Source organism: Mustelus asterias, chromosome 3, assembly GCF_964213995.1.
Source record: "Mustelus asterias chromosome 3, sMusAst1.hap1.1, whole genome shotgun sequence".
NCBI lineage: Eukaryota > Metazoa > Chordata > Chondrichthyes > Carcharhiniformes > Triakidae > Mustelus > Mustelus asterias.
The window spans coordinates 6,087,129-6,113,737 of NC_135803.1; the positions used below are offsets into that span (position 1 = coordinate 6,087,129).

The window sequence follows — 26,609 nt, forward strand, 5'->3', positions numbered from 1 at the left end:
CCCAAAAGTCACTTTCGTAATGGCGGAAACATGGTAGGGGAAGGTAGTGATGTGGTGGTAAGACCAAGCCAATAATCTGGAGGCCTGGGGTTGAATCCCACCAAAGCAGATGGTGAGACTTGAATTCAATAAAAAAATGTGAAATGTTCCACCAGGAAGCCATTGTCAATGTGGTTGTTTCTAAAGTGCCCCCAGGGCAATTAGGGATAGGCAATAAATGCTGGCCCAGCCAACGTCACCCGTGTCCCATGGAACAACTTTAAAGAAACAATTTGTGCACAGCAAGCTCCCACAAACAACAACATGAGATCGATTAGATCACTTGATGGGGCGGCACGGTGACAAGTGGTTAGCACTGCTGCCTCACGGTGCCAGGGACCCGGATTCAATTCCCAGCTTGGGTCACGGCGTGTGCGGAGCCTGCACGTTCTCCCCGTGTCTGCGTGGGTTTCCTCCGGGTGCTCTGGTTTCCTCCCACAGTCTGAAAGACGTGCTGGTTAGGGTGCATTGGCCGTGCTAAATTCTCCCTCAGTGTACCCGAACAGGTGCCGGAGTGTGGTGACTTTCACAGTAACTTCATTGCAGTGTTAATGTAAGCCTACTTGTGACACTAGAAATCATAGAAACCCTACAGTACAGAAAGAGGCCATTTGGCCCATCGAGTCTGCACCGGCCACAATCCCACCCAGGCCCTACCCCCATATCCCTACATACTTACCAACTAATCCCTCTAACCTACGCATCTCAGGACACTAAGGGCAATTTTAGCATGGCCAATCAACCTAACCTGCACATCTTTGGACTGTGGGAGGAAACCGGAGCACCCGGTGGAAACCCACGCAGACACGGGGAGAATGTGTAAACTCCACACAGGCAGTGACCCAAGCCGGGAATCGAACCCAGGTCCCTGGAGCTGTGAAGCAGCAGTGCTAACCACTGTGCTACCGTGCCGCCCGAAATAAATAAACTTTAAAAAACTGATCTTTTTCTGATGTTGACTGGGTGAAGAGTATTGACAAGGGAGAATCTTCCTGCTCTTCAACATACACTGACTCAAGGAGAAGGATGCCTCAGTTTTAATCTCATTCGGGAAATGGCACATCTAAGAGTGCTGAGGCCCTGGTCATCATCCCCCTATTCTGCTCAGAAACAGGGATGGTGCCGGACAACTGGAGAATTACAAGCGTTACGCTCTTGTTCAAGAAAGTATTGTGAGGATAAGGCCGGCAATAACAGGTCACCAGTTAACCTCGATGATGGGGTAGTCTTCAGGAATGTTAATCTGTGGCCAAACAAGCAGTCACTTGGGTAAATGCAAGTTAATGAATAAAAGGCAGCACGGGTTTGTTGGAATTTTATGAACTGGCTGGAGTTTTTATTTTGAAGTGACAGAGAGAACAAAGAACAAAGAACAAAGAACAATACAGCACAGGAACAGGCCCTTCGGCCCTCCAAGCCTGCACCGATCATGTGTTCCTAACTAGACCATCCGTTTGTATCCCTCTATTCCCAGTCTGTTCAAGTGGCTAACTAGATAAGTCTTAAATGATCCTAGCGTGTCTGCCTCAACCACCTTGCTTGGTAGTGCATTCCAGGCCCCCAACACCCTCTGTGTAAAATATGTCCCCCGCATATCTGTATTGAACCTTACCCCCCTTACCTTGAACTTGTGACCCCTTGTGTTTGTCATTCCTGACCTGGGAAAAAGCTTCCAACTATTCACCCTATCTATGCCTTTCATAATTTTATAAACTTCTATTAGGTCGCCCCTCAACCTCCGTCTTTCCAGGGAGAACAACCCTAGTTTACTCAATCTCTCCTCATAGCTAATACCCTCCATACCAGGCAACATCCTGGTAAACCTTTTCTGCACTCTCTCCAAAGCCTCCACGTCCTTCTGGTAGTGTGGCGACCAGAACTGGACGCAGTATTCCAGATATGGCCTAACCAACGTTCTATATAACTGCAACATCATATGCCAACTTTTATACTCTATGCCCTGTCCAATAAAGGCAAGCATGCCATATGCGTTCTTCACCACCTTTTCCACCTGTGCTGCCACCTTTAAGGATCTGTGGACTTGCACACCCAGATCCCTCTGTGTGTCTATACTCCTGATGGTTCTGCCATTTATTGTATAGCTCCCCCCTGCATTAGATCTACCAAAATGCATCACTTCGCATTTATCTGGATTAAATTCCATCTGCCATTTCTCTGCCCAGTGTTCCAGCCTATCTATATCCTGCTGTATTCTCTGACAATGTTCATCACTATCCGCAACTCCAGCAATCTTTGATTCGTCCGCAAACTTACTGATCACACCAGCTACATCTTCCTCCAAATCATTTATGTATATCACAAACAGCAGAGGTCCCAGTACAGAGCCCTGTGGAACACCACTAGTCATGATGTGGAGATGCCGGCGTTGGACTGGGGTAAATACAGTAAGAGTTTTAACAACACCAGGTTAAAGTCCAACAGGTTTATTTGGTAGCAAATGCAGAAAGCTAATGGCATTTGCTACCAAATAAACCTGTTGGACTTTAACCTGGTGTTGTTAAAACTCTTACTGTGTGAACACCACTAGTCACAGACCTCCAATCAGAAAAAGTCCCCTCCACTACTGCCCTCTGTCTTCTATGGCCAAGCCAGTTCTGTACCCATCTAGCTAGTTCACCTTTGATCCCGTGAGATTTAACCTTTTGCACCAGCCTGCCATGAGGGACCTTGTCAAATGCTTTACTAAAATCCATGTAGGCGACATCCACGGCCCTTCCCTCATCAATCATTTTTGTCACCTCCTCAAAAAACTCAACCAAATTTGTGAGGCATGACCTCCCTCGTACAAAACCATGCTGTCTATCGCGAATGAGACTATTCATTTCTAAATGTGTATAGAGGCTTGAAGAAGGCAATGCTGTCGGTGCATATGCACTTCCAAAAGGTGTTTGATAAAGTGCCACACAACAGACTTCTGAGCAAAGTTAAAGCTCATGAAATGAAAAGGACAGAAGAAATATGGCCATGAAATTGGCTGACTGATCGGAAACTGAGGCGTGAACCATTGTTTTTCCGAGTGGGAAGGTTTCTGGTGGAGTTCGCGAGGGGTTGGCGTTGGGACCCCAAATTTCCCTGACGTATCTTAATGACCTAGACCTTGGTGTTGAGGGCACAATTGCAAAATATGTGGATGATGCCAAACTAGTAATATTGTGAACAGTGAGGAGGATAAGATTGAAGTTCAGACGGGCACAGACAGGTTGCTGGAATGTCTAGACAAGTGGAGATGAAATTTGATGCAGAGATGTGTGAAGTGATTCACTTTGGTGAGAAGAATGTGGGGAGGCTCTGCCCGGGATTCTCCGACCTCGCCCGCGGCTGGGATTCTCCAGTCCCGCTGCTAAGCACCAAATTCTCCGTTCCCACTGGCCGCAGTCAGAGAACTCCGGCCAATATAAAATAAAGGGTATCATTCTAAAAGGAGTGCTGGAACAGACAGAGCTGGGTGCACATGTCACAAATCATTGTAGGTGACAAGTCAGGTTAACATAGAACATAGAACATAGAACAGTACAGCACAGAACAGGCCCTTCGGCCCACGATGTTGTGCCGACCTTCATCTGAAACCAAGATCAAGCTATCCCACTCCCTACCATCCTGGTGTGCTCCATGTGCCTATCCAATAACCGCTTAAATGTTCCTAAAGTGTCTGACTCCACTATCACTGCAGGCAGTCCATTCCACACCCCAACCACTCTCTGCGTGAAGAACCTACCTCTGATATCCTTCCTATATCTCCCACCATGAACCCTATAGTTATGCCCCCTTGTAATAGCTCCATCCACCCGAGGAAATAGTCTTTGAACGTTCACTCGATCTATCCCCTTCATCATTTTATAAACCTCTATTAAGTCTCCCCTCAATCTCCTCTGCTCCAGAGAGAACAGCCCCAGCTCCCTCAACCTTTCCTCATAAGACCGACACTCCAAACCAGGCAGCATCCTGGTAAATCTCCTCTGCACTCTTTCCAGCGCTTCCACATCCTTCTTATAGTGAGGTGACCAGAACTGCACGCAATATTCCAAATGCGGTCTCACCAAGGTCCTGTACAGTTGCAGCATAACCCCACGGCTCTTAAACTCCAACCCCCTGTTAATAAAAGCTAACACACTATATGCCTTCTTCACAGCTCTATCCACTTGAGTGGCAACCTTTAGAGATCTGTGGATATGGACCCCAAGATCTCTCTGTTCCTCCACAGTCTTCAGAACCCTACCTTTGACCCTGTAATCCACATTTAAATTAGTCCTACCAAAATGAATCACCTCACATTTATCAGGGTTAAACTCCATTTGCCATTTTTCAGCCCAGCTTTGCATCCTATCTATGTCTCTTTGCAGCCTACAACACCCCTCCACCTCATCCACTACTCCACCAATCTTGGTGTCATCAGCAAATTTACTGATCCACCCTTCAGCCCCCTCCTCTAAGTCATTAATAAAAATCACAAAGAGCAGAGGACCAAGCACCGATCCCTGCGGCACTCCGCTAGCAACCTGCCTCCAGTCCGAAAATTTTCCATCCACCACCACCCTCTGTCTTCGATCAGACAGCCAGTTACCTATCCAATCGGCCAACTTTCCCTCTATCCCACACCTCCTTACTTTCATCATAAGCCGACCATGGGGGACCTTATCAAACGCCTTACTAAAATCCATGTATATGACATCAACCGCCCTACCTTCATCAACACACTTAGTTACCTCCTCAAAAAATTCTATCAAATTTGTGAGGCACGATTTGCCCTTCACAAATCCGTGCTGACTATCCCGGATTAATCCGCATCTTTCTAAATGGTCGTAAATCCCATCCCTAAGGACCTTTTCCATCAATTTACCAACCACCGAAGTCAGACTAACCGGTCTATAATTACCAGGGTCATTTCTATTCCCTTTCTTAAACAGAGGAACAACATTTGCCACTCTCCAGTCCTCTGGCACCATCCCCGTGGACAGCGAGGACCCAAAGATCAAAGCCAAAGGCTCTGCAATCTCATCCCTCGCCTCCCAAAGAATCCTAGGATACATTTCATCAGGCCCAGGGGACTTATCGACCTTCAGTTTATTCAAAACTGCCAATACATCCTCCCTCCGAACATCTATTTCCTCCAGCCTATTAGCCTGTAACACCTTCTCTTCCTGAAAAACATGGCCCCTCTCCTTGGTGAACACTGAAGAAAAGTATTCATTCATCACCTCGCCTATCTCTACTGATTCCATACACAAGGTTAATAAAGCTTCCAGTATCCTCGGCTTTATGAAGATGGGGAGGTGATGGCCCAGTGGTATTATCGCTCGACTATTACTCCAGAAGCTCAGCTAATGTTCTGGGGACCTGGGTTCGAATCCTGCCACGGCAGATGGTGAAATTTGAATTAAATTTTAAAAATCTGGAATTAAGAGTCTACTGATGACCATGAAACCATTGTCAATTGTCGGAAAAACCCATCTGGTTCACTGATGACCTTTAGGGAAGGAAATCTGCTGTCCTTCCCTGGTCTGACCTACATGTGACTCCAGAGCCACAGCAATGTGGTTGATTCTCAACTGCCCTCTGAACAAGGGTAACTGGGGATGGGCAATAAATGCTGGCCAGCCAGCGATGCCCATGTCCCATAAATGAATAAAGTATAGAATACAAAACAATGATAATGCCGTATTAAACACTAATTCAGCCTCAACTACAGCACAGTATCCTGTTCTGGGCCTCACACTATAGGAAGGTTGTGGAGCTATTAGAGAAGGTGTAGAAACAAGTCCCCTGGATCCAGGGATGAGAAACTTCAGTTCTGAAGGTAGATTGTGGTTGTTCTCCTTGGAGAAAGGAAGGCTGAGAGGAAATTTCAACAGCATGCGAGGTCTGGACAGAGTGAATAGTGAGAAACTATTCCCATTGGCGGAAGGATTGCGAACCAGTGAACATAGATTTAAGGTGATTGGCAAATGAAGCAATGGAGACACGAGGAAAACCATTTTTAAGCAGAGAATGGTTAGTATCTGAAATAAGCTGCCCGACAGTGTGGTGGAGGCAGTTTCCATCAAGCCTTTCAAAAGAGAATTGATTCATCATCTGAAAATGAAAGTTTTTCAGTGTTCCATGAAAAAAGCAAGGGAGTGGCACTAAGAGAATTCCTCTTCCAGAGAGCTAGTACAGACAGGCTGAATGGCCTCCTTCCGTGCTTCAACCATTCTTTGATTCCAGTGCAGCACTCCCTCAGTACTGCGCTGGCATGTCAGCACTGATCGCTGGGCTCAGGCCCTGCCTGGGGCTTGAACCCCCAACACAGAGGCTCAGCAAAAAGAGCGTGACCAGCTGGGTCACATGGGCACACAAGGAAAGGGCAGAATGTAAATTGCCAACTGACTTACTACTGCCAAAGACAGGTTTCACACCCTATGTTCCATAGCTGGACTTCCCAAGTCATCAGAGCAGGCCCATTGGACTGTCAGCCTCTTTGGCTTCACACCTCCAGTAATTGACATTTCCCAATATCAACATCCAAACCAAAAATGTCAATTTTCCCATATAGTTTAACGTTTATTTTTAAAGAAGCGTTGACAAATCAACCATTAACCTAAGAACATAGCAACAGGAGTAGGCCTTTTAGCCCCTCAAGCCTGCTCTGCCAATCAACTAGATCATGGCTGGTCATCCACCTCAACACTATCCACATATCCCTTGATGTCTTACTATCTAGAAAAATGTCTATCTCTGTCTGGAATGTACTCAATGTCTGAACCTCTACAGCGCTCTGGGGTAGAGAATTCCAAAAATTCACCACCCTCTGAGTAAAGAAGTTCCTCCTCAGCTCAGTCCAAAATGGCCTATCCCGTATCCTGATACTGTGCCCCAGGTCCTAGACCCCTCCAACCAGGGGAAACATCCTTCCTGCATCTATGTGGGGGCAGGAGTGGGGGCGGGGGGGGGGGGGGGGGGGTTGCGGGGGGGGGGGGTGCAGTATGCGGTAATCAGCAGGAGGTTTCCTTGCCCATGTATGACCTGATGCCATGAGGCTTGATGGGGTCCCGTGTCAAAGATTCCCAGAGCAACTCCTTCCTGACCAGTGATGGGCAACCTCGGCTAGTGAGCGGGCTGCATGAGGGGGCCCTCCTTCATCTCAGTGGGCCAGAAGATTGAAATCAGGCTTGTTCACTAACCATGGCCCCATGACTAAGATTAAACACATCTAATAAATGCCAAATATTTCATAATGAGTTAATAGACAATGCTGAGATGGGGCAAAATGCTGAGAAAATGCTTCATCATTTATCTACTAATGGAACTATCAATTTCAAATGGTAAAAGCAAAATAAATATTTACATTTTGATTGGACACAGATTGGACACGGCTCTCACAGTTAATGTTGTGAGCAATCAGCACACACCTCACTTCACTCGCCCTTGCTTTATGTGTGAATCACTTCAGTCAGACCGGGTAAGAAAAAAACTCAGCAGACGGAAACTAGCGGAATGCGGCAACCCTGCACATGTCCAAAGATGTGTGGGTTAGGTTGATTGGCCATGCCAAATTGCCCCTTAGTGTCAGGGGGATAGCAGGATAAATATGTGGGGTTACGGAGATAGGGCCTGGGTGGGTTTGTGGTCGGTGCAGACTCGATGGGCCAAATGGCCTCCTTCTGCACTGTAGGGATTCTATGATTTCTATGATTCCATGGGCAATGGTCAACAAAATGTCTCATGGGCCGCACTCAGAACTCTGATGTGCTGCATGTGCCTCCCAGCTGTAGGTTGCCCATCACTGCTCCTGACTGTATACCACTGTGCCACCAACTCTGCTGGGTCCTTCCTGCCAGTGGGACAGGGCATACCCAGGGATGGTGGAGGTTGTAAATGGGATATCAGCCATTTGACTCACTATATCAATGTTGGCAATTTGGAAGAGCTATCCCAGTTAGTCCTGCCTTTGCCCATAGCCCTACCAATGTCTAAGTGGTTATCCAACTCCCTTTTGAACCTGACTTTGAACCTATCCCCCTTTCAGGCAGTGCATTCCAAATTTTAGCCTGGGCCCCAGGCTCCAGAATTCCCTCACTGAACCTTTCAGTTTCACCCTCCTTCTTCCTAATCCCTCTCTACCTGGCTCGGTGATAGAATTTTTCCGTATAAATTTTCTGCAAAGTGTCTCGGGACAGTTTGTTATGTTAAAGATGCGATTATAAATACAAGTTATTGTTGCTGATCTCCCATTGGTCAAGGCCAGCTCCCAAAATAAGACTTGAATAAAAAAAGGACAGAGGAATTGTGCGAAGAGATAGCTGAGTGTGAGATAACTGTCAAATTGACACTGGGTTGAAGAAGAATATAAAAAGTCTGGAGATAAAGCAGGAACTTGGGATTAATTTGGAGAAAGCAGGAATGTGAGACTTTGTGAAGGAATTTACCGATGGTGGAGAAAAGAGTGCAGACTCTGCTTTTAAAATGTATTGTTCTGGGTGTCTTTATCTTTCATAGAATTCCTACAGTGCAGAAGGAGGCCATTTGGCCCATCACATCTGCACCAAGCACAACCCCACCCAGGCCCTATCCCCGTAACCCCATGTATTTACCCTGCTGCTCCACCTGACACTAAGGGGCAATTTGCCATGTCCAATCCACCTATCTTTCGCGAAAGTGACCCATTTCCCCGGGCAAGGCTAAGGGCCAATGTTATTTCGAATTGTGTACCAGAGGAGATTTTCCCCTTCTCTTTATTCAGAAACATAGGGACCACTCAGCCCATCATTGCCTGTGCTGGATGTTGTCTGGGTAGGGATTGACTGCAAGCATGGAGTCGTAGAGGTTTACAGCACGGAAACAGACCCTTTGGCCCAACTTCTCCATGTCACTCTTTTTTTTCGCAACCAGCGACACAATTGGTTGAGTTAAATCCAATTGGAAAACAGAAACAAGAATACTTTGAAGAAGAGCTTGTTGGAAAAGACAATGGCCAGAATTCTCCAGCCGTTCATGCCGGCGGCATTCTCCGGTCTCACCGGCAGCAAACCCCGCCCATGGGTTTCCTGCCGGCATGGGGTGACGTCAATCGGAATCCCCATTGACAGCAGCAGAACCAGTGAATCTCGCAGCTAGCAAACAATGCACCACCTCTCGCCAGCGGGAAACACGTGGCTGGGAGGCCGGGGAATCTCACCCAATCACTTTTATGAGTCATAGAAACATAGAAGATAGGAGCAGGTGGAGGCCATTTGGCCCTTTGAACCTGCTCCGCCATTCATCACTTTCATGGCTGATCATCCAACTCAATAGCCTAATCCTGCTCTCTCCCCATAACCTTTGATCCCATTCACCCCAAGTGCTATATCCAGCCACCTCTTGAATGCATTCAATGTTTTGGCATCAGCTACTTCCTGTGGTAATGAATTCCACAGGCTCGCCACTCTTTGGGTGAAGAAATGTCCCCTCAAATCTGTCCTAAATGGTCTACCCCGAATCCTCAAACTGTGAGGACTCCCCCCACCAGCGGGAACATCCCCCCTGCATCTACCCTGTCCAGTCCTGTTAGAATTTTATAAGTCTCTATGAGATTCCCCCCTCACTTGTCTGAACTCCAGTGAAAACAATCCTAACCTAGTCAATCTCTCCTCATACATCAGTCCCGCCATCCCCGGAATCAGCCTGGTAAACCTTCGCTGCACTCCCTCGAGAGCAAGAAAAGACTTCCTCAGAAAAGGAGACCAAAACTGCACACAATACTCTCGGTGTGGCCTCACCAAGGCCCTGTATAATTGCAACAACACATCCCTGCTCCTGTACTCAAAACCTCTCGCAATGAAGGCCAACGTACCATTTGCCTTCTTTACCGCCTGCTGCACCTGCACGCTTACCTTCAGCGACTGGTGCACAAGGACACCCAGGTCCCACTGCACACTCCCCTCTCCCAAGTTACAGCCATTCAGGTAGTAATCTGCCTTCTTGTTTTTGCTTCCAAAGTGAATAACCTCACACTTATCCAAATTATACTGCATCTGCCATTGATTTGCCCACTCACCCAACCTGTCCAGATCATTCTGAAGGATCTCTGCATCCTCGTCACAGTTCACCCTCCCACCCAACTTGGTATCATCTGCAAACTTTGAGATGTTATATTTTGTTCCCTCATCCAAATCATTAATACATATTGTGAATAGCTGGGGTCCCAGAACCGACCCCTGTGGCACCCCACTAGTTACTGCCTGCCAATTTGAAAAGCACCCATTCATTCCTACTCTTTGTTTCCTCTCTACCAATTAGTTTCCTATCCATCTCAATACACTTCCTCCAATCCCACGCGCTTTATTAAACCTCATTAAGGTTTTTCCTCTTCAATAACTATTGCTCCATTAATCTCTCTTCTCTCCCTGCGAGTCTTTGAAGAATACACTGACGGCTGAATCATTGAATTAGACAAGATCCTGGATACTTTGACTGCAAATACCAAAGAGAAAGACTTAATTAAAAGGTCAACATGCCTTTTACTTCAGTTTGTCTTTCTCCGTCGATGCATGCAGAGTCTATTAGTCCTTTAACTTAACTATTAAGTCCAATAGGCAATGCACTTTGTAATTTTGTGAGACTTCATCCCTTTTTGCTTTTTCTTTTCTGACTCCAAGTAATTTTCAGAAGATTTGAATTGCACTTTTTTGGGGAGAGTGGGGGTGGGGCATGGGGGGAGGTGGGGGGGAGTTGGGTATGGGGAGTGGGGGTGGGGCGTGGGGGGAGGTGGGGGGGAGTTGGGTATGGGGAGTGGGAGTGGGGGTGGGGCGTGGGGGGAGGTGGGGGGGGAGTTGGGTATGGGGAGTGGGGGTGGGGCGTGAGGGGGAGGTGGGGGGGAGTTGGGTATGGGGAGTGGGAGTGGGGGTGGGGCGTGGGGGGAGGTGGGGGGGGAGTTGGGTATGGGGAGTGGGGGTGGGGCGTGAGGGGGAGGTGGGGGGGAGTTGGGTATGGGGAGTGGGAGTGGGGGTGGGGCGTGGGGGGAGGTGGGGGGGAGTTGGGTATGGGGAGTGGAAGTGGGGGGCTGCAGTGAGAAAGATTTCATCTTCAATAATTGCTGACATTTTTTGTTCCCTTTGCTTGGCAATTTCTTCCCTCCTTTAGGTTGTGACACAAATACCGACTGTTCTCCAATTCTCCCTGCAATTATTATTCACCTGCGAATATTCAATACTGAGTGCATTGAACAAAGCAGTGGGGTCCCTCGCCCAGCCCCAGGTCACAGTCTGTGAGTGGAGGGTAGCCACTGAATAACAATCACACATGGAACCTAACCTGACCTCCCCACCTTCCACTGACACTGGTTTCATTTGACTCATTACCTGAAACTATTGCAGCAAGGCTTCCTTCCTATTGGGCCAGAAACATACTGACAGAGAAAATCCTCCACAACACTTCAAAAACTCTTCCCCCTCACGGCCTGCTATATCAATACCGCCCCAGTCCATATTAGGACAGTCATGATCTAGAGCAAAACAAAGAACAAAGAACAGTACAGCACAGGAACAGGCCCTTCGGCCCACCAAGCCTGCACCGACCACGTTGTCCTATCTAGACCAACCACCTGTATCCTTCTATACCTCGCCTATTCATGAGTCTATCGAGATAAGTCTTAATTGTCACTAACATGTCTGCCTCAGCCACCTCACTTGGCAGCGCATTCCAGGCTCCCACCATCCTCTGTGTAAAAAACTTCCCCCACACATCTCTACTGAAGTCCCAAACCAATCCGAGTCCCAGTTCCAAAGAATATTAGTGAATAAATTGTGTTTTGATGACAAGGCAGCAGCAGTTTCATGGTCACTTTTACCGATCCTAGCTTTTTATCTCCAAATGTTTCAAGCTGAATTCAAATTCGCAAAGTGCTGTGGTTGGATTGCCTGGATCGCCTACCGCCCCAACAGGTCCACAGCGACTGAACTTCGTAACCCACAAACCACAATCAGTAAGGATAGGCAACAACACCTCCTCCGTGGTGCCCTACAAGGCTGTGTCCTCAACCCCTTACTATATTGACTGTGTGGCCAAACTCCCCATCAACTTTCAAGTTTGCTGATGACACCACCGTAGTGGGTCAGATCTCAAAAAATGACGAGACAGAGTACAGGAATGAGATAGAGAATCTGGTGAACTGGTGCAATGACAGTAATCTCTCCCTCAATGTCAACAAAATGAAGGCGATCGTCATTGGCTTCAGGAAGTGTAGTGGAGAACATGCCCCTGTCTACATCAATGTGGGCGAAGTAGAAATGGTCAAGAACTTCATGTTTTTATGTGTCCAAATTGCCCTGGCCCCCCATGCCAACACTACAGTTAAGAAAGCCCACCAACGCTTCTACTTTTCCAGAAAACTAAGGAAATTTGGCATGTCAGCTACGACTCTCAACAACCTTTGCAGATGCACCATATAAAGCATTCTTTCTGGTTGTTTCACAGCTTGGTGTGGCTCCTGCTCTGCCCAAGACTGTAAGAAACTACAAAGGGTTGTGAACAAAGCCCAGTCGGTCACTCAAACCAGCCTCCCATCCATTAACTCTGTCTACACTTCCCGCTGCCTCGGAAAAGCAGCCAGCATAATTAAAGACCCCACACACCCCGGACATTCTCTCTTCCACCTTCTTCCATTCGGAAAAAGATACAAAAATCTGAGGTCACGTACCAATCGACTTTTGAATGGGTCTACCTTGCATTAAGTTGATCTTTCTCTACACCCTCGCGATGACTGTAACACTACATTTTGCACTTTCTCCTTTCCTTCTCTATGAACAGTATAGTGCACAAGAAACAATACTTTTCACTGTATACCAATACATGTGACAATAATAAATTAAATCAAATGGATATTCAATTACATTTCCTGAACAGTGTAGAGCGAGCTTTACTCTCTATCTAACCCCGTGCTGTACCTGCCCTGGGAGTGTTTGATGGGGACAGTGTAGAGGGAGCTTTACTCTGTATCTAACCCCGTGCTGTACCTGTCCTGGGAATGTTTGATGGGGACAGTGTCGAGGGAGCTATACTCTGTATCTAACCCCGTGCTGTATCTGTCCTGGGAGTGTTTGATGGGGACAGTGTAGAGGGAGCTTTACTCTGTATCTAACCCCGTGCTGTACCTGTCCTGGGAGTGTTTGATGGGGACAGTGTAGAGGGAGATTTACTCTGTATCTAACCCCATGCTGTACCTGTCCTGGGAGTGTTTGAATTCTGGCTGAGTATCTGAAATTACTGAATACTGACATCATTAACTGATGATCCCAGAAGAAAAGGGGTTTTAAAGTTTACAAGAACAGGCTTCAGAACAGATGGCCAAATTAATTTTGGAGAATAATTTCCTCTGGTTAATCCGCCTGTTTAAAATGTATTTCTGCCTCATTTGAACAGTCACGAACCCAGCTCATTAAGATAAAGAGTTGTCTCATTATGATATCCCAGAGTTTTGAGGTAGAACATTTTACAGTACATACACAGGCCATTCAGCCCAACTGCTCTGTGCTGCTGTTTGTGATTCGCACGTGCCTTCCCTCACTTTGCTTCAAATCACCCTTTCAGCATTCCTTCTGTTCCGTTTCCCGTGACAGGTATCTACATTGGTCACTTCAACCACTCCCTGTGTTCCACATTCTCCCCATTCTCTGGGTGACAAAGTTTTTCTTGAGTTCTCGATTCACAACAACCTTGTACTCATGGCCTCCATGTCCTGGACTGCTCACAAGTAGAAACAACCTCACTCCGTCTCGACCATCAAAAACTTTCATCATTTTAAAGAGTTCTCTCAGCCCCCCCTCAGCCTCCTCTCTTATAGTCTGTTCAATCTTTCCTGATGGTAATAAGCTGGTATCACTCTACTTTGCACACAGTGTAATGGCTCTTGCTTAAGTAGAGGGTGGATGGGCTGAATAGGTCAGGGAGAGTTGATGGACATTTAAAAGATTAGATTGTAGAAAGTCCTGTTGCCAGCGTGAATGGACAAACATTATTGGCCTGGATTCCTTGATCAGCAATGAAATGATGACCTTGGCTGATGATCTCGAGGCTAACTGTCCACTTAAATTTCTGTGGCATGGATTTCACTTTTCCTGACATTTATTTAGTTCCAATAATGGCAACCGGCGATCCCTGGTGTCCAGCAACAGTCGTGTCATAAAGAAAGCTAATCAGCCAATCGCATTAAAGAATTCTCACAGACAGCAAACCAGAAAGTATAAAGCGCTGATTAATCGTCTGCCTTCACTAGAAAATGACAAACATACAAAAAGGAGCATAATAGGCTATTCGGCCCCTCAAGCCTGCCCCACCATTCAATAAGACGACAGGCAGGATTGTCATCCATTCCAGCCTCACTGCCAGCAGGACTGGAGAATTTGACGCTCAGCCAAAACTCTATTCATTGCAGCGGTACTGGAGAATCCCAGCCTCAGATGAGGTTTCTGACACACGGCCCATCTGTTCGAGTTTCGATTTCCACACTCCCCTGCCTAACAAGAATCTATCTACCTCTACCTTAAGGATATTCAATGGGCCCTACCCCCTACCTCCTTATGAGGCAGAGAGTTTCAAAGTCGCACAACCCTCTAAAGAGAAAGAAATTCTCCTCATCTCCATCCGAAAAGGGTGACCTTAATTTTAAAACAGTGCCCCCTAGTTATGGACTCACCCACAAGAGGAAACATCCTTCCCACATCTACATTGTCAATACCATTCAGGATCTTAGAAGCAAAAATAGCTGAATCCCACCTCCACTGCCACTGTCTCTTGCCACAATCACATTAATTGAAGAATTTTGGGGAAAAGACACCATTCCACAGATCAGATATTGGAATTAACAGACTACAGGATAGCCCAATCCCCGACTTTATAAAACTTATAAATAGTGTGTAAATGATTGAGAATTTCATCAACTCACCCTGATCAATATGACCCCAATAGATATTACATATTACAGAGTGCAGCAAACCTTTCATTCTAATCTGGAATTAATTATCGACTGAAATGGTCGTAATTGTGAAATCCTTTTAATATTTCACACTTAATTTTTAATGATTGTGAACAAGGGTTGTGCATTCTGATCACTTGTATCATCATCGCAATTCCACACCTGTTGCCATAATGATTGTTTAGTCAACTAATTATCTATTGGTCCATCTTTCTTTTTTCTTTTTATCTATCTATTTATCTATCTACCTATCTATCCATCCATCCATAAGATATAGGAACAGAATTAGGCCACTCGGCCCTTCGAGTCTGCTCCACCATTCAATCATGGCTGATATTTTTCTCATCCCCATTCTCCTGCCTTTTCCCCATAACCCCTGATCCCCTTATTAATCAAGAACCTATCTATCTCTGTCTTAAAGACACTCAATGACCCGGCCTCCACAGCCTTCTGTGGCAAAGAGTTCCACAGATTCACCACTCTCTGGATGAAGAAATTCCTCCTCATCTCTGTTTTAAACGATTGCCCCTTTAGTCTGAGCTTGTACCCTCTGGTTCTAGTTTTTCCTACTAGTGGAAACATCCTCTCCACGCCCACTCTATCCAGGCCTCGCAGTATCCTGTAAGTTTCAATAAGATCCCCCCCTCATCCTTCTAAACTCCAATGAGTACAGACTCAGAGTCCTCAACCGTTCCTCATACAACAAGCTCTTCATTCCAGGGATCGTTCTTGAGAGGGAATCCCTCCATCCATCCATCCATCCATCTATCTATCTATCTATCTATCTATCTATCTATCTATCTATCTATCTATCTATCTATCTATCTATCTATCTATCTATCTATCTATCTATCTATCTATCTATCTATCTATCTATCTATCTATCTATGTATCTATCTATCTATCTATCTATCTATCTATCTATATATCTATCTCTATCTATCTCTCTATTTATCTCTATCTGTCTATCCATCTATCTGTCTATCTATCTCTATCTATCTCTCTCTATCTATCTCCATCTGTCTATCTATCTGTCTATCTATCTATCTCTATCCACCTCTATCTATCTCTATCTGTCTATCTATCTATCTATCTGTATCTATCTATCTGTATCTATCTATCTATCTATCTATCTATCTATCTATCTATCTATCTATCTATCTATCTCTCTCTCTCTCTCTATCTATCTCTATCTGTCTATCTATCTATCGCTCTCTATCTATCTATCTATCTATCTATCTATCTATCTATCTATCTATCTATCTATGTATCTATCTATCTATCTATCTATCTATCTATCTATCTATCTATCTATCTATCTATCTATCTATATATCTATCTCTATCTATCTCTCTATTTATCTCTATCTGTCTATCCATCTATCTGTCTATCTATCTCTATCTATCTCTCTCTATCTATCTCCATCTGTCTATCTATCTGTCTATCTATCTATCTCTATCCACCTCTATCTATCTCTATCTGTCTATCTATCTATCTATCTATCTGTATCTATCTATCTGTATCTATCTATCTATCTATCTATCTATCTATCTATCTATCTATCTATCTATCTCTCTCTCTCTCTCTATCTATCTCTATCTGTCTATCTATCTATCGCTCTCTATCTATCTATCTATCTATCTATCTATCTATCTCTCTCTCTCTATCTATCTATCTCTATCTATCTATCTATCTATCTATCTATCTATCTATCTATCTATCTATCTATCTATCTATCTATCTATCTATCTCTCTCTATCGATATCTATCTATCTATCTATCTCTATCTATCTCTCTCTATCAATATCTATCTATCTATCTATCTATCTATCTATCTATCTCTCTCTATCGATCTCTATCTATCTATCTATCTATCTCTATCTATCTCTGTCTATCTATCGATCGATCTATCTATCTTTTTTTAATTTCACAGAGAATAAAATAAAGACTTTATGTACACGTGGTGAGATAGAAGGTGAGATAACAACATGAACAATCTCTGTTTTTATGGTAATGGGAGAGATTTGAAAAGGTGTAAGCTGGCAGTTCACATCAAATCAACCATTACTGACACATCCTGGATCACACCTGTTTTTTCCCCATTGAGCTGTGCAGGAGTTACTGACAGTTTCACAGAACAATGACTGAAATGCTGACAGTTCCACCATCATCACAGTGTCAGAATACAGACCATTAATTTGTATTTTGCACACAACAGAAGCATGAGCAAGAACACATTTACTGCCACAAACCATTGTTCAAAGCATGAGAGGAATTGTATTTCTGTTGCATCTTTAGCAATCACAGCATGACTCAGAGTGTCTTACGGTTCACAATGGATTTTTCAAATGTAGTCATTGTTGTAATGTAGAAAACACAACAGCTAATTTGTGCACAGAAAGATCTCACAGAGCTGTTTTAATGATAGTGGTTGAGATATAAATATTGACAGGCAGTAAGGGTAACTACCTTATACTTCCCGAGATAATGCCATGGGATCTTTTATGTTAGTACTGACCCTCTGACAGTGCAGCACTCCTTCAGTACTGACCCTCTGACAGTGCAGCACTCCTTCAGTACTGACCCTCTGACAGTGCGGCACTCCCTCAGCACTGACCCTCTGACACTGCAGCACTCCATCAGTACTGGCCCTCTGACACTGCAGCACTCCCTCAGTACTGACCCTCTGACAGTGCAGCACTCCTTCAGTACTGACCCTCTGACAGTGTGGCACTCCCTCAGCACTGACCCTCTGACAGTGCGGCACTCCCTCAGTACTGACCCTCCGACAGTGCAGCACTCCCTCAGTACTGACCCTCTGACAGTGCGGCACTCCCTCAGTACTGACCATCCGACACTGCAGCACTCCCTCAGTACTGACCCTCTGACAGTGCAGCACTCCCTCTGTACTGACCCTCTGACATTGTGGCACTCCCTCCGTACTGACCCTCCGATAGTGCAGCACTCCCTCAGTACTGACCCTCTGACAGTGCAGCACTCCCTCAGTACTGACCCTCCGATAGTGCAGCGCTCCCTCAGTCTAGATTACAAAGAACAACTCCTCATCTTGAGTACTGCTGAAAAAAGAGACATGCTGTCGAAGCTTTTTATTTTGTACTCATCAGGACACGCACAAGAATACCGAATTTGAAATGTATAAGCTATGAGAAGAGAGGTGCTGATTGGTTGGCATGTGGACTGTTATTGATTGAGGTGTTGTCATGGGGAATATATCAGGAAACAGTTGTCCCCCAAGCCTTTGTTTAATTGAGAGAGGTGCAATTTTGGGACTTGTTCTTTCAGTTTGCAGGGCCCTGCAGATAAATGTTTGCAGCTTCTAACAGGTATAAGTGAGGCACATTGCAAACCTGACTGATAATCTTAAACTGAGGTCCGACAGTATCTGTGGAGAGAGAGACAGAGTTACCGTTCTGACACGCCTGTTTCTCTCTCTCTACACGGATTCTGCCATAGCTTTTGGATTTTTCCAGCATTTCCTGTTTGTATAATCACATGTCCAGCATCTGCAGTATTTGATTTTATTTTAACTTGGATGTTAGTGTAATTCTGAGATCACTCAGGATTGTTCAGTATGTGCTGTCCGATTGTGAATCAGGCCTAATCTTGGATACAGTTGTTAATTTGCCTCTGCCCTGAGTGCCAATGAAAAGCTTCGGAGCTTGTCTCCGTATTCAGAGAAACCCCTGGAGAATGATCTGGGCGAGGTTAGGGAGAACTTCTCAAGGTTCTTAGTGACAGCTTTATTCACAGTGAAGGCCAATTTAACTCACTCTCGGGTCACAGAGAATTTATTATAAATAGTGCACTCTTCCATTCATTATCCATATTGGGAGTCGGTTTAGCTCAGTTGGCTGGATGGCTGGTTTGTGATGCAGAGCGACACCAACAGCGCGGGTTCAATTCCTGTACTGGCAGAGCTTATTCATGAAGGCCCCACCTTCTCAACCTTGCCCCTCACCTGAGATGTGTTGGCCCTTAGGCTAAATTACCACCAGTCAGCTCTCTCCCGCAAAGGACAGAGCAGCCTGTGGTCACCTGGGACTGTGGCAACTTTACATTTCAGAACACTATTACATAGAATGAGGCATATTGTTTCAGCTCTCCAACACTTTATTTATAGTGTCAACCATGGCTCAGTGCAGAGATCTCTAGCTAAGCGGAGTACCAGACTAGATTATAGGCTCAAGTCTCTGGAGAGAGTTGAGCCTATAATCTAGGCTGGTACTCTGCTAGATTGATACTCTGACTAATGTACTGAGCGAGTGCTGCACTGTTGGACATGCTGTCTTTTCAATTTTCTTTTTCTTTCATGGGGAGGTGGATGCCACTGGCAAGGTCAATGTTTGTTGCCCAATCCTAATTGCCCTTGAGAAGATGGTGGTGAGCCTTCTGGAACCATTGCACTTTGTCTGTTGTGAAGGAACAGTGATAAAATTCCAAGTCAGGATAATGTGTAACTTGGAGGGGAACTTTGTGGGGGGTGGTGTTCGCATGCCCCTGATATGGACAGCATGGTGGCACAGTGGTTAGCACTGCTGCCTCACAGCATCAGGGACCCGAGTTCAATCCCGACTTGGGTCACTGTCTGCACGTTCTCCCCGTGTCCGTGTGGGTTTCCTCTCACACTCCAAAGATGTGTGGGCTAGGTGGATTGGCCATGCTAAATTGCCCCTTAGTGTCAGAGGGATGAGCAAGGGTAAATGCATGGGGCTATGGAGATAGGGCCTGGGTGGGATTGTGGTTGGTGCGGACTCAATGAGACAAATGGCCTCCTTCGGCACAGTAGGATTCTATGAATCCCTTGTCCTTCTAGGTGGTGGGTTTGGAAGGTGCTGTTGAAGGAGCCATGGTGAATTGCTGCAGTGCATCTTGTAGATGGTCCACACAGCTGTCACTGTTGTCAGTGGTGGAGGGAGTGAATCTTTACGATAGTGGATGGGGTGCTAATCAAGCAAGTTGTTTTGTGCTGGATAGTGTGGAGCTTCTTGAGTGTAGCTGGAGTTGCAATCATCCAGACAATCATCTAAAAATGTCTTCCATTGTCAAAATAAAGCAATAACCATGAGTTTTTGTGTGTCGTCTCTCTGCCTAGAGTCAGGTTTGCCTTGGAGGGAAGCACTCTCATTTCTCAGTCAAGCAAGGGTGGGTTCGAGCTACAGTCAGAGCATTAAGCACAGAAATCTGGATTAACGCTCACTATTACTTCTACTTTGGGTTTTGTATCCGGTGGGCATTCACTGGGGATTCACTTGTGCTGCTGTAGATAGTACAGTGGTTGTTGGGTTAGGAGGTGTGCATTTGTGCTGTGCATCTCTGTAAATAAATGCTTTGACATGTGTAAAAGTTGGTTCCAGTTCTATCCTTCACCACCAGGCCTGGAGGGATATCATGTCCCAGTGTAGTACCGAGGGAGTGCAACACTGCTGTACTCAACTGTTGTGCCCAACTGAGGGAGTGCAACACTGCTGTGGGAGCACATTACAAAACATTGCAATAACCTTCTGCTTGCCGTCTCAGGGGGATGTCTCAGGAACTAGAGCAAAGAAAAGCAGTGGGGTTATGCGGCAACTGTACAGGACCTTGGTGAGACCACATTTGGAATATTGTGTGCAGTTCTGGTCACCTCACTATAAGAAGGATGTGGAAGCATTGGAAAGAGTGCAGAGGAGATTTACCAGGATACTGCCTGGTTTGGAGGGTAGGTCTTATAAGGAAAGGTTGAGGGAGCTAGGGCTTTTCTCTTTAGAGCAGAGGAGGATGAGAGACGACTTAATAGAGGTTTATAAGATGATAAGGGGGATAGATAGAATGGACGTTCAGAGACTATTTCCTCGGGTGGATGTAGCTGTTACTAGGGGGCATAACTATAAGGTTCATGGTGGGAGATATAGGAGGGATGTCCGAGGTAGGTTCTTTACTCAGAGAGTAGTTGGGGTGTGGAATGGACTGCCTGCTGTGATAGTGGAGTCGGACACTTTAGGAACTTTCAAGCGGTTATTGGATGGGCACATGGAGCACACTGGAATGATAGGGATTGGGATAGCTTGATCTTGGTTTCGGACAAAGCTCGGCACAACATCGAGGGCCGAAGGGCCTGTACTGTGCTGTACTGTTCTATGTTCTATGTTCTATTTAATTCTTCCTCAACCAGCATCACTTACAAAAAAACATTGGATCACATTGCTGTTAGTGGGAGCTTGCTGTGCACAAATTAGCTGCCGTTTTCCTACATTAGAACAGTGATGACACTTCAAACGTACACCAGTGGCTGCGAGGGTTTTGGGAGATCCTGAGATTGGGAACCTGAAGAAAGGCAGGTTTTGTTCCCTCTCCACTCACCCAGCATTTTCACCGTCTGCTTGTTGTTCTTGTCTCTGCTGTTGATGCTGGGTCTGATGCTCTCCTGCTTCCGTCGCCATAGTTTCCTCCCAATTAGGCTGTAGAGTATCGACAGGCAGAAGACGGGCAGGAAGAAGAAGATGCTGGACACCCACACCATGATGTTCAGCAGGCCCGACTTGACCGCGTACTCCGTGGCCTTGCACTCATTGGTTAGTCGGGGGTCGGTCCCGTTCATGTGCTCGACCCCCACCAAGACGAAGATGGGTCCAGCGCTGACAAATGCCACTGACCACAGGAAAAAGATCAGCGCCTTGACCCTGCTCTTAGTGACCACCACTTTAGCCTTGAGCGGGAAGCAAATGGCAAAGTATCTCTCCACACTCAAGGCAGTGATGTTGAGGATGGTGGAGTAAGTGCAGCTCTCGCTGACAAATTGGAACAGCTTACAGAGCAGGCCGCCAAAGTTCCAGGGCCTGTACTGCCAAATCCGGTACAAATCCAGAGGCATGCAGACAAAAATGAAGAGGTCGGAGAAAGCCATACTGGATAGATAGAAGTTAGTCGTGGTTCGCATGTCTTTGAACTTTAGCACAACCAAGATAGTCATGGCATTGCCGCTGATACCAATCAATGCCAGGAGGGCACAGGTCACCGTGACGCCGGTCAGGATGGGGATTGGAAAGAGGTTAACAGGATGTTCAGAATAATCATTAAAATCGTCAACATGGGAAAGGCTGCAGTTCTGGCTACAGGTCCAGTTGTTGGAATGGTTGGACATGCTGATTCACTCGGACGTTGGTGTACGGGAGTTGTGAGGGATTGTGATTGCCCTGTCAGCTGGGCGAATCTCACACCATCTTAGCCGCTGAGGGAAAGAGGACGCTGCAGGAGACTCCACCGGGAAAGTGGGACAATCTCCCAAAACCCAGAACTGGGATGTTCCTCTGGTCACATTCCATCTACAAAGGACAAGAGGGAGAAGGTTACCATTAGCAACCGGTGCTGCGCAAATGCAACGTGGGATGTGATCTCAGCATCAGATTGCATTGTCCATCACACTGTCCTTCTACAACTTTCATTCCCTTTCCGTTTCTCTCTCTATTTCTCTCTCGCTCTCTGCAGTTCCATATCACTGCACTGTCTGTCTCTATTATTCAATCATCTATCCCCACCTTTCCGTGTCCCACTTCACTTCTTCACTGCTTTAGCCTTCCTCCCCTTCGCCCACCCCTTGCCCACCCTCCCCTCCCCCGTACATACACCCCCACACTTCCACCTCCACCCCTGGATTATTTTCCTCTTTGTCAACTTTCCCCTGTTGAAGTGTATTTTAGAATCTAAGTAATGCCTCCGCCTCTACTCGCTCCCTCTCCCAGACTCGCTCCCTCTCCCAGACTCGCTCCCTCTCCCAGTCTCGCTCCCTCTCCCAGACTTGCTCCCTCTTCCAGACTCAATCTCTCTCCCAGATTCGCTCCCTCTCCCAGACTCGCTCCCTCTCCCAGTCTCGCTCCCTCTCCCAGACTCAATCCCTCTCCCAGACTTGCTCCCTGTCCCAGACTCGCTCCCTCTCCCAGACTCGCTCCCTCTCCCAGTCTCGCTCCCTCTCCCAGATTCGCTCCCTCTCCCAGACTCAATCGCTGTCCCAGACTCGATCCCTGTCTCAGACTTGCTCCCTCTCCCAGACTCGCTCCCTCTCCCAGACTCAATCACTCTCCCAGATTCGCTCCCTCTCCCAGTCTCGCTCCCTCTCCCAGATTCGCTCCCTCTCCCAGTCTCGCTCCCTCTCCCAGACTCGCTCCCTCTCCCAGACTCAATCACTCTCCCAGATTCGCTCCCTCTCCCAGACTCAATCCCTCTCCCAGACTCAATCGCTGTCCCAGACTCGATCCCTATCTCAGGCTTGATCCCTCTTCAATACACGATCCCTGTCTCAGGCTTGATCCCTGTCTCAGACTAAATCACTGTCCCAGATTCGCTCCCTATCTGGGAGTTCAAGTTCTGCTTGGGCTTTGGACTGAGAACAGGTGAAAAAAAGCCCTTCGGACCCCAGAGCAAAATCCTCTTTACAAAACAGTCTGATCCTGAAATTAACAGAAAGTTTTACTCTCGAGTTGGTTTTGCTCTCAGAGACAAGGAGAAAGACCGGGTGAGACTCAGAAAGATATTCAAATTCAAGATAGAGACAAAACAAATAGTATAGCTAGGCTGACACAGACAGACAGAGAGGCTGAGAAAGGGAGACAGACAGAAATAGGCAGACAGAGAGGCTGAGACAGGGAGACAGACAGACAGGAATAGGCAGACAGAGAGGCTTAGACAGAGAGACAGACAGAAATAGGCAGACAGAGAGGCTTGGACAGGGAGACAGACAGACAGGAATAGGCAGACAGAGAGGCTTAGACAGGGAGACAGACAGACAAGAATAGGCAGGCAGAGAGGCTGAGACAGGGAAACAGACAGAAATAGGCAGATAGAGAGGCTTAGACAGGGAGACAGCCAGACAGAAATAGACAGACAGAGCCTGAGACAGAGAGATAGATAGACAGATGGGGAGACAGACAAAGGAGGACAAACAGGCTGAGATAGTTGGACGGAAAGAGAGGCTGATATTGAGACAGATACAGACAGACAGAGACAGACAGACAGAGACAGAGACAGAAACAGACAGACATAGACATCGACATAGACAGACGGACAGAGACAGACAGACAGACAAGAGATGGACACTCACGACAAACTTGAAATAAACAAACTGAAGCATTAACCAGATCATAAAATTCATAAGAATAATCAAACAGCAACAGAATTATTATAATAAGCACAAATACTAAGTGATGTCATTCATCCAATGAAGAAATTATTGATGAGTTAAAATGAAACATTGACAAAGTGTTAAACAGCATTGATAATGGAATAGTAAATCCCTCTGATTATCTGAGATGAAAAAGTCAGCTCATGTTCTGAGCTGCGGAAGAGTTATTTACCTTCTATCCAGATTTTAACTGCCTGTTTGCAATAGTTGGTCCACTTTTCAGTGTTGACTCTGAATGTAAAGATGAATCCATTGAAACACCAGACTGTTTGGTGTGAAATTATCACATGTGCAAGGATGGCAGGAGAAAGGTGCATGAAACAATCTCAAACCAGCCCCCTCAGCGACAAACATAAAGCAGCAAGCAGACCTGCTACAACCTCGCAGGGAGCTAGCTGTTCCTGACTGTTAGCTTCCCTGCTAACTCACACACAATTATACACTGGAGAGAGAGAGGGAGAGAGAGAGAGAGGAAATGCAGTATGTGAAGAGTAGTGTATACGCTATCTGGTTATAAATCCTGGGTAGCTGGTTTGAGTAAGGCACGGCCTGGGGGACAGAGACAAGCTGTTCCATCGAGCTACTCTCACTGAAGAAGAAAAAGTTACAAATGGAGAACTAACTGGGGATAGACTGATGAATTCCACTGGGTTTTATAGGTGGGTGAGAGATGCAGATGTTACCTACAGATGCTGCCCCTGATCCCAGTGAGCGGCCTCCCAGTTCAAAAATAAAAGCAAAACACTGCGGACTCTGGAAATCCAAAATAAAGACAGAAGGAGCTGGAAATACTCAGCAGGTCTGACAGTCCATGTGGAGATGGAAGCAAATTCTCCGGCCGTTCATGCCCTGCCACTGCGGCCAGCGAGGACGGAGAATTTAGCTCTCAGCCACATCTCCATTCACTCCAGTAGGACGGGAGAATCCCGGCGAGGTCGGAGAACCAAGTCCAGAGTTAATGTTTGGAGTTAGATCAGACCCCAGACAGGCTTGACAAAATAACAAGGCTGACAGTCCCAATGGCAGTACGGAGGGTATGCTGCACTGTCGGAGGCCCTGAATCAAGGTTAAAGTGAGGCGCTAGCTGTCCTATCGGGGGGAGGTAACAGATCCCGCAGTCACTATTTCAAACAAAGGCAGGTGAGTTCCCCCATTGAGCTGGCCAATAATCATTCCTCAATCAATCTGACTTCGAAACATAGAAACCCAACCGTACAGAAAGAGGCCATTCGGCCCATCGAGTCTGCACCGACCACAATCCCACCCAGGCCCCCCCCCCCACATCCCTACATATTTTACCCACTAATCCCTCTAATCTACGCATCTCAGGACACTAAGGGGCAATTTTGGCATGGCCAATCAAACTAACCCGCACATCCTTGGAGGAAGCCGGAGCACCCGGAGGAAACCCATGCAGACACGAGGAGAATGTGCAAACTCCACACAGACTTAGAACTAGTTACCTGGCCATTACCACAAAAACTCAACTGGACTCACCACCCAAACACAGTGGCTACAAGAGCAGTTCAGAGGCTAGGAATACTGCGGTGAGTAACTCATCTCCTGATTCCCCAAACCCTATCCACCATCTACAAGGCACAAGTCAGGAGTGTGATGGAATACTCCCCACTTGCCTGGATGGGTGCAGTTCCAACAACACCCAAGAAACTTGACACCATCCAGGACAAAGCAGCCCCGCTTGATTGGCACCACATCCACAAACACCCACTCCCTCCACCACCGACGCTCAGTAGCCGCAGTGTGTACTATCTACAAGATGCACTGCAGCAATTCACCAAAGATCCTTAGACAGCACCTTCCAAACCCACAATCACTTCCATCTAGAAGGACAAGGGCAGCAGATTCAAGTTCCCCTCCAAGCCACTCATCATCCTGACTTGGAAATATATCACCGTTCCTTCACAGTCACTGGTCAAAATCCTGGAATTCCCTCCGTAACGGCATTGTGGGTAAATCCACAGAACAGCGATTCAAGAAGGCAGCTCATCACCACCTTCTCAAGGGCAACTAGGGATGGGTAATAAATGTTGGCCAGCCAGCGACGCCCATGTCCCACCAATGAAAAGAAAAATTGCTGTTTGTGGGATCTTGCTATGCGCAAATTGGTTACACTTCATAAATATATTAGTCTGTAACTCACTTTGGGTTGTTGAAAGGTGCTACAGGAATGTAGATTGCTAACATTGTACTAAATGTGTACTAAATATACAGAGAATAGCTGGTACCAGATATATTACTCAGTACCGAATAATGTGAACACCTTATTAAAGAAATGAATGAAAATTTATAGTGATATTCTTCACCCAACATCCAGCTCCCGATCCACATTGCTCAGTGCCAGACTCAGAAATTAATTTGCTGAGATCTCCAGAACTGGGGGTAAGAATGTCCCCACGTACATAACAGAAAGCAGAGAGTCGGAATAAATGG

At 46.3% G+C, this 26,609-nt stretch overlaps 1 protein-coding gene across 1 annotated transcript in view; it reads right to left on the reverse strand.

Annotated features, from left to right (window-relative positions):
* The window catches only part of LOC144485725 (growth hormone secretagogue receptor type 1-like), a 31,135-nt gene extending 9,011 nt beyond the window's left edge, over positions 1-22,124 (reverse strand). Inside the window, exon 1 of the mRNA XM_078203821.1 lies at positions 21,344-22,124. Within this exon, the coding sequence (XP_078059947.1) occupies positions 21,344-22,124 (781 nt within the window). The remainder of the gene's footprint in view (positions 1-21,343) is intronic.
* Positions 22,125-26,609: the final 4,485 nt, after the last annotated feature.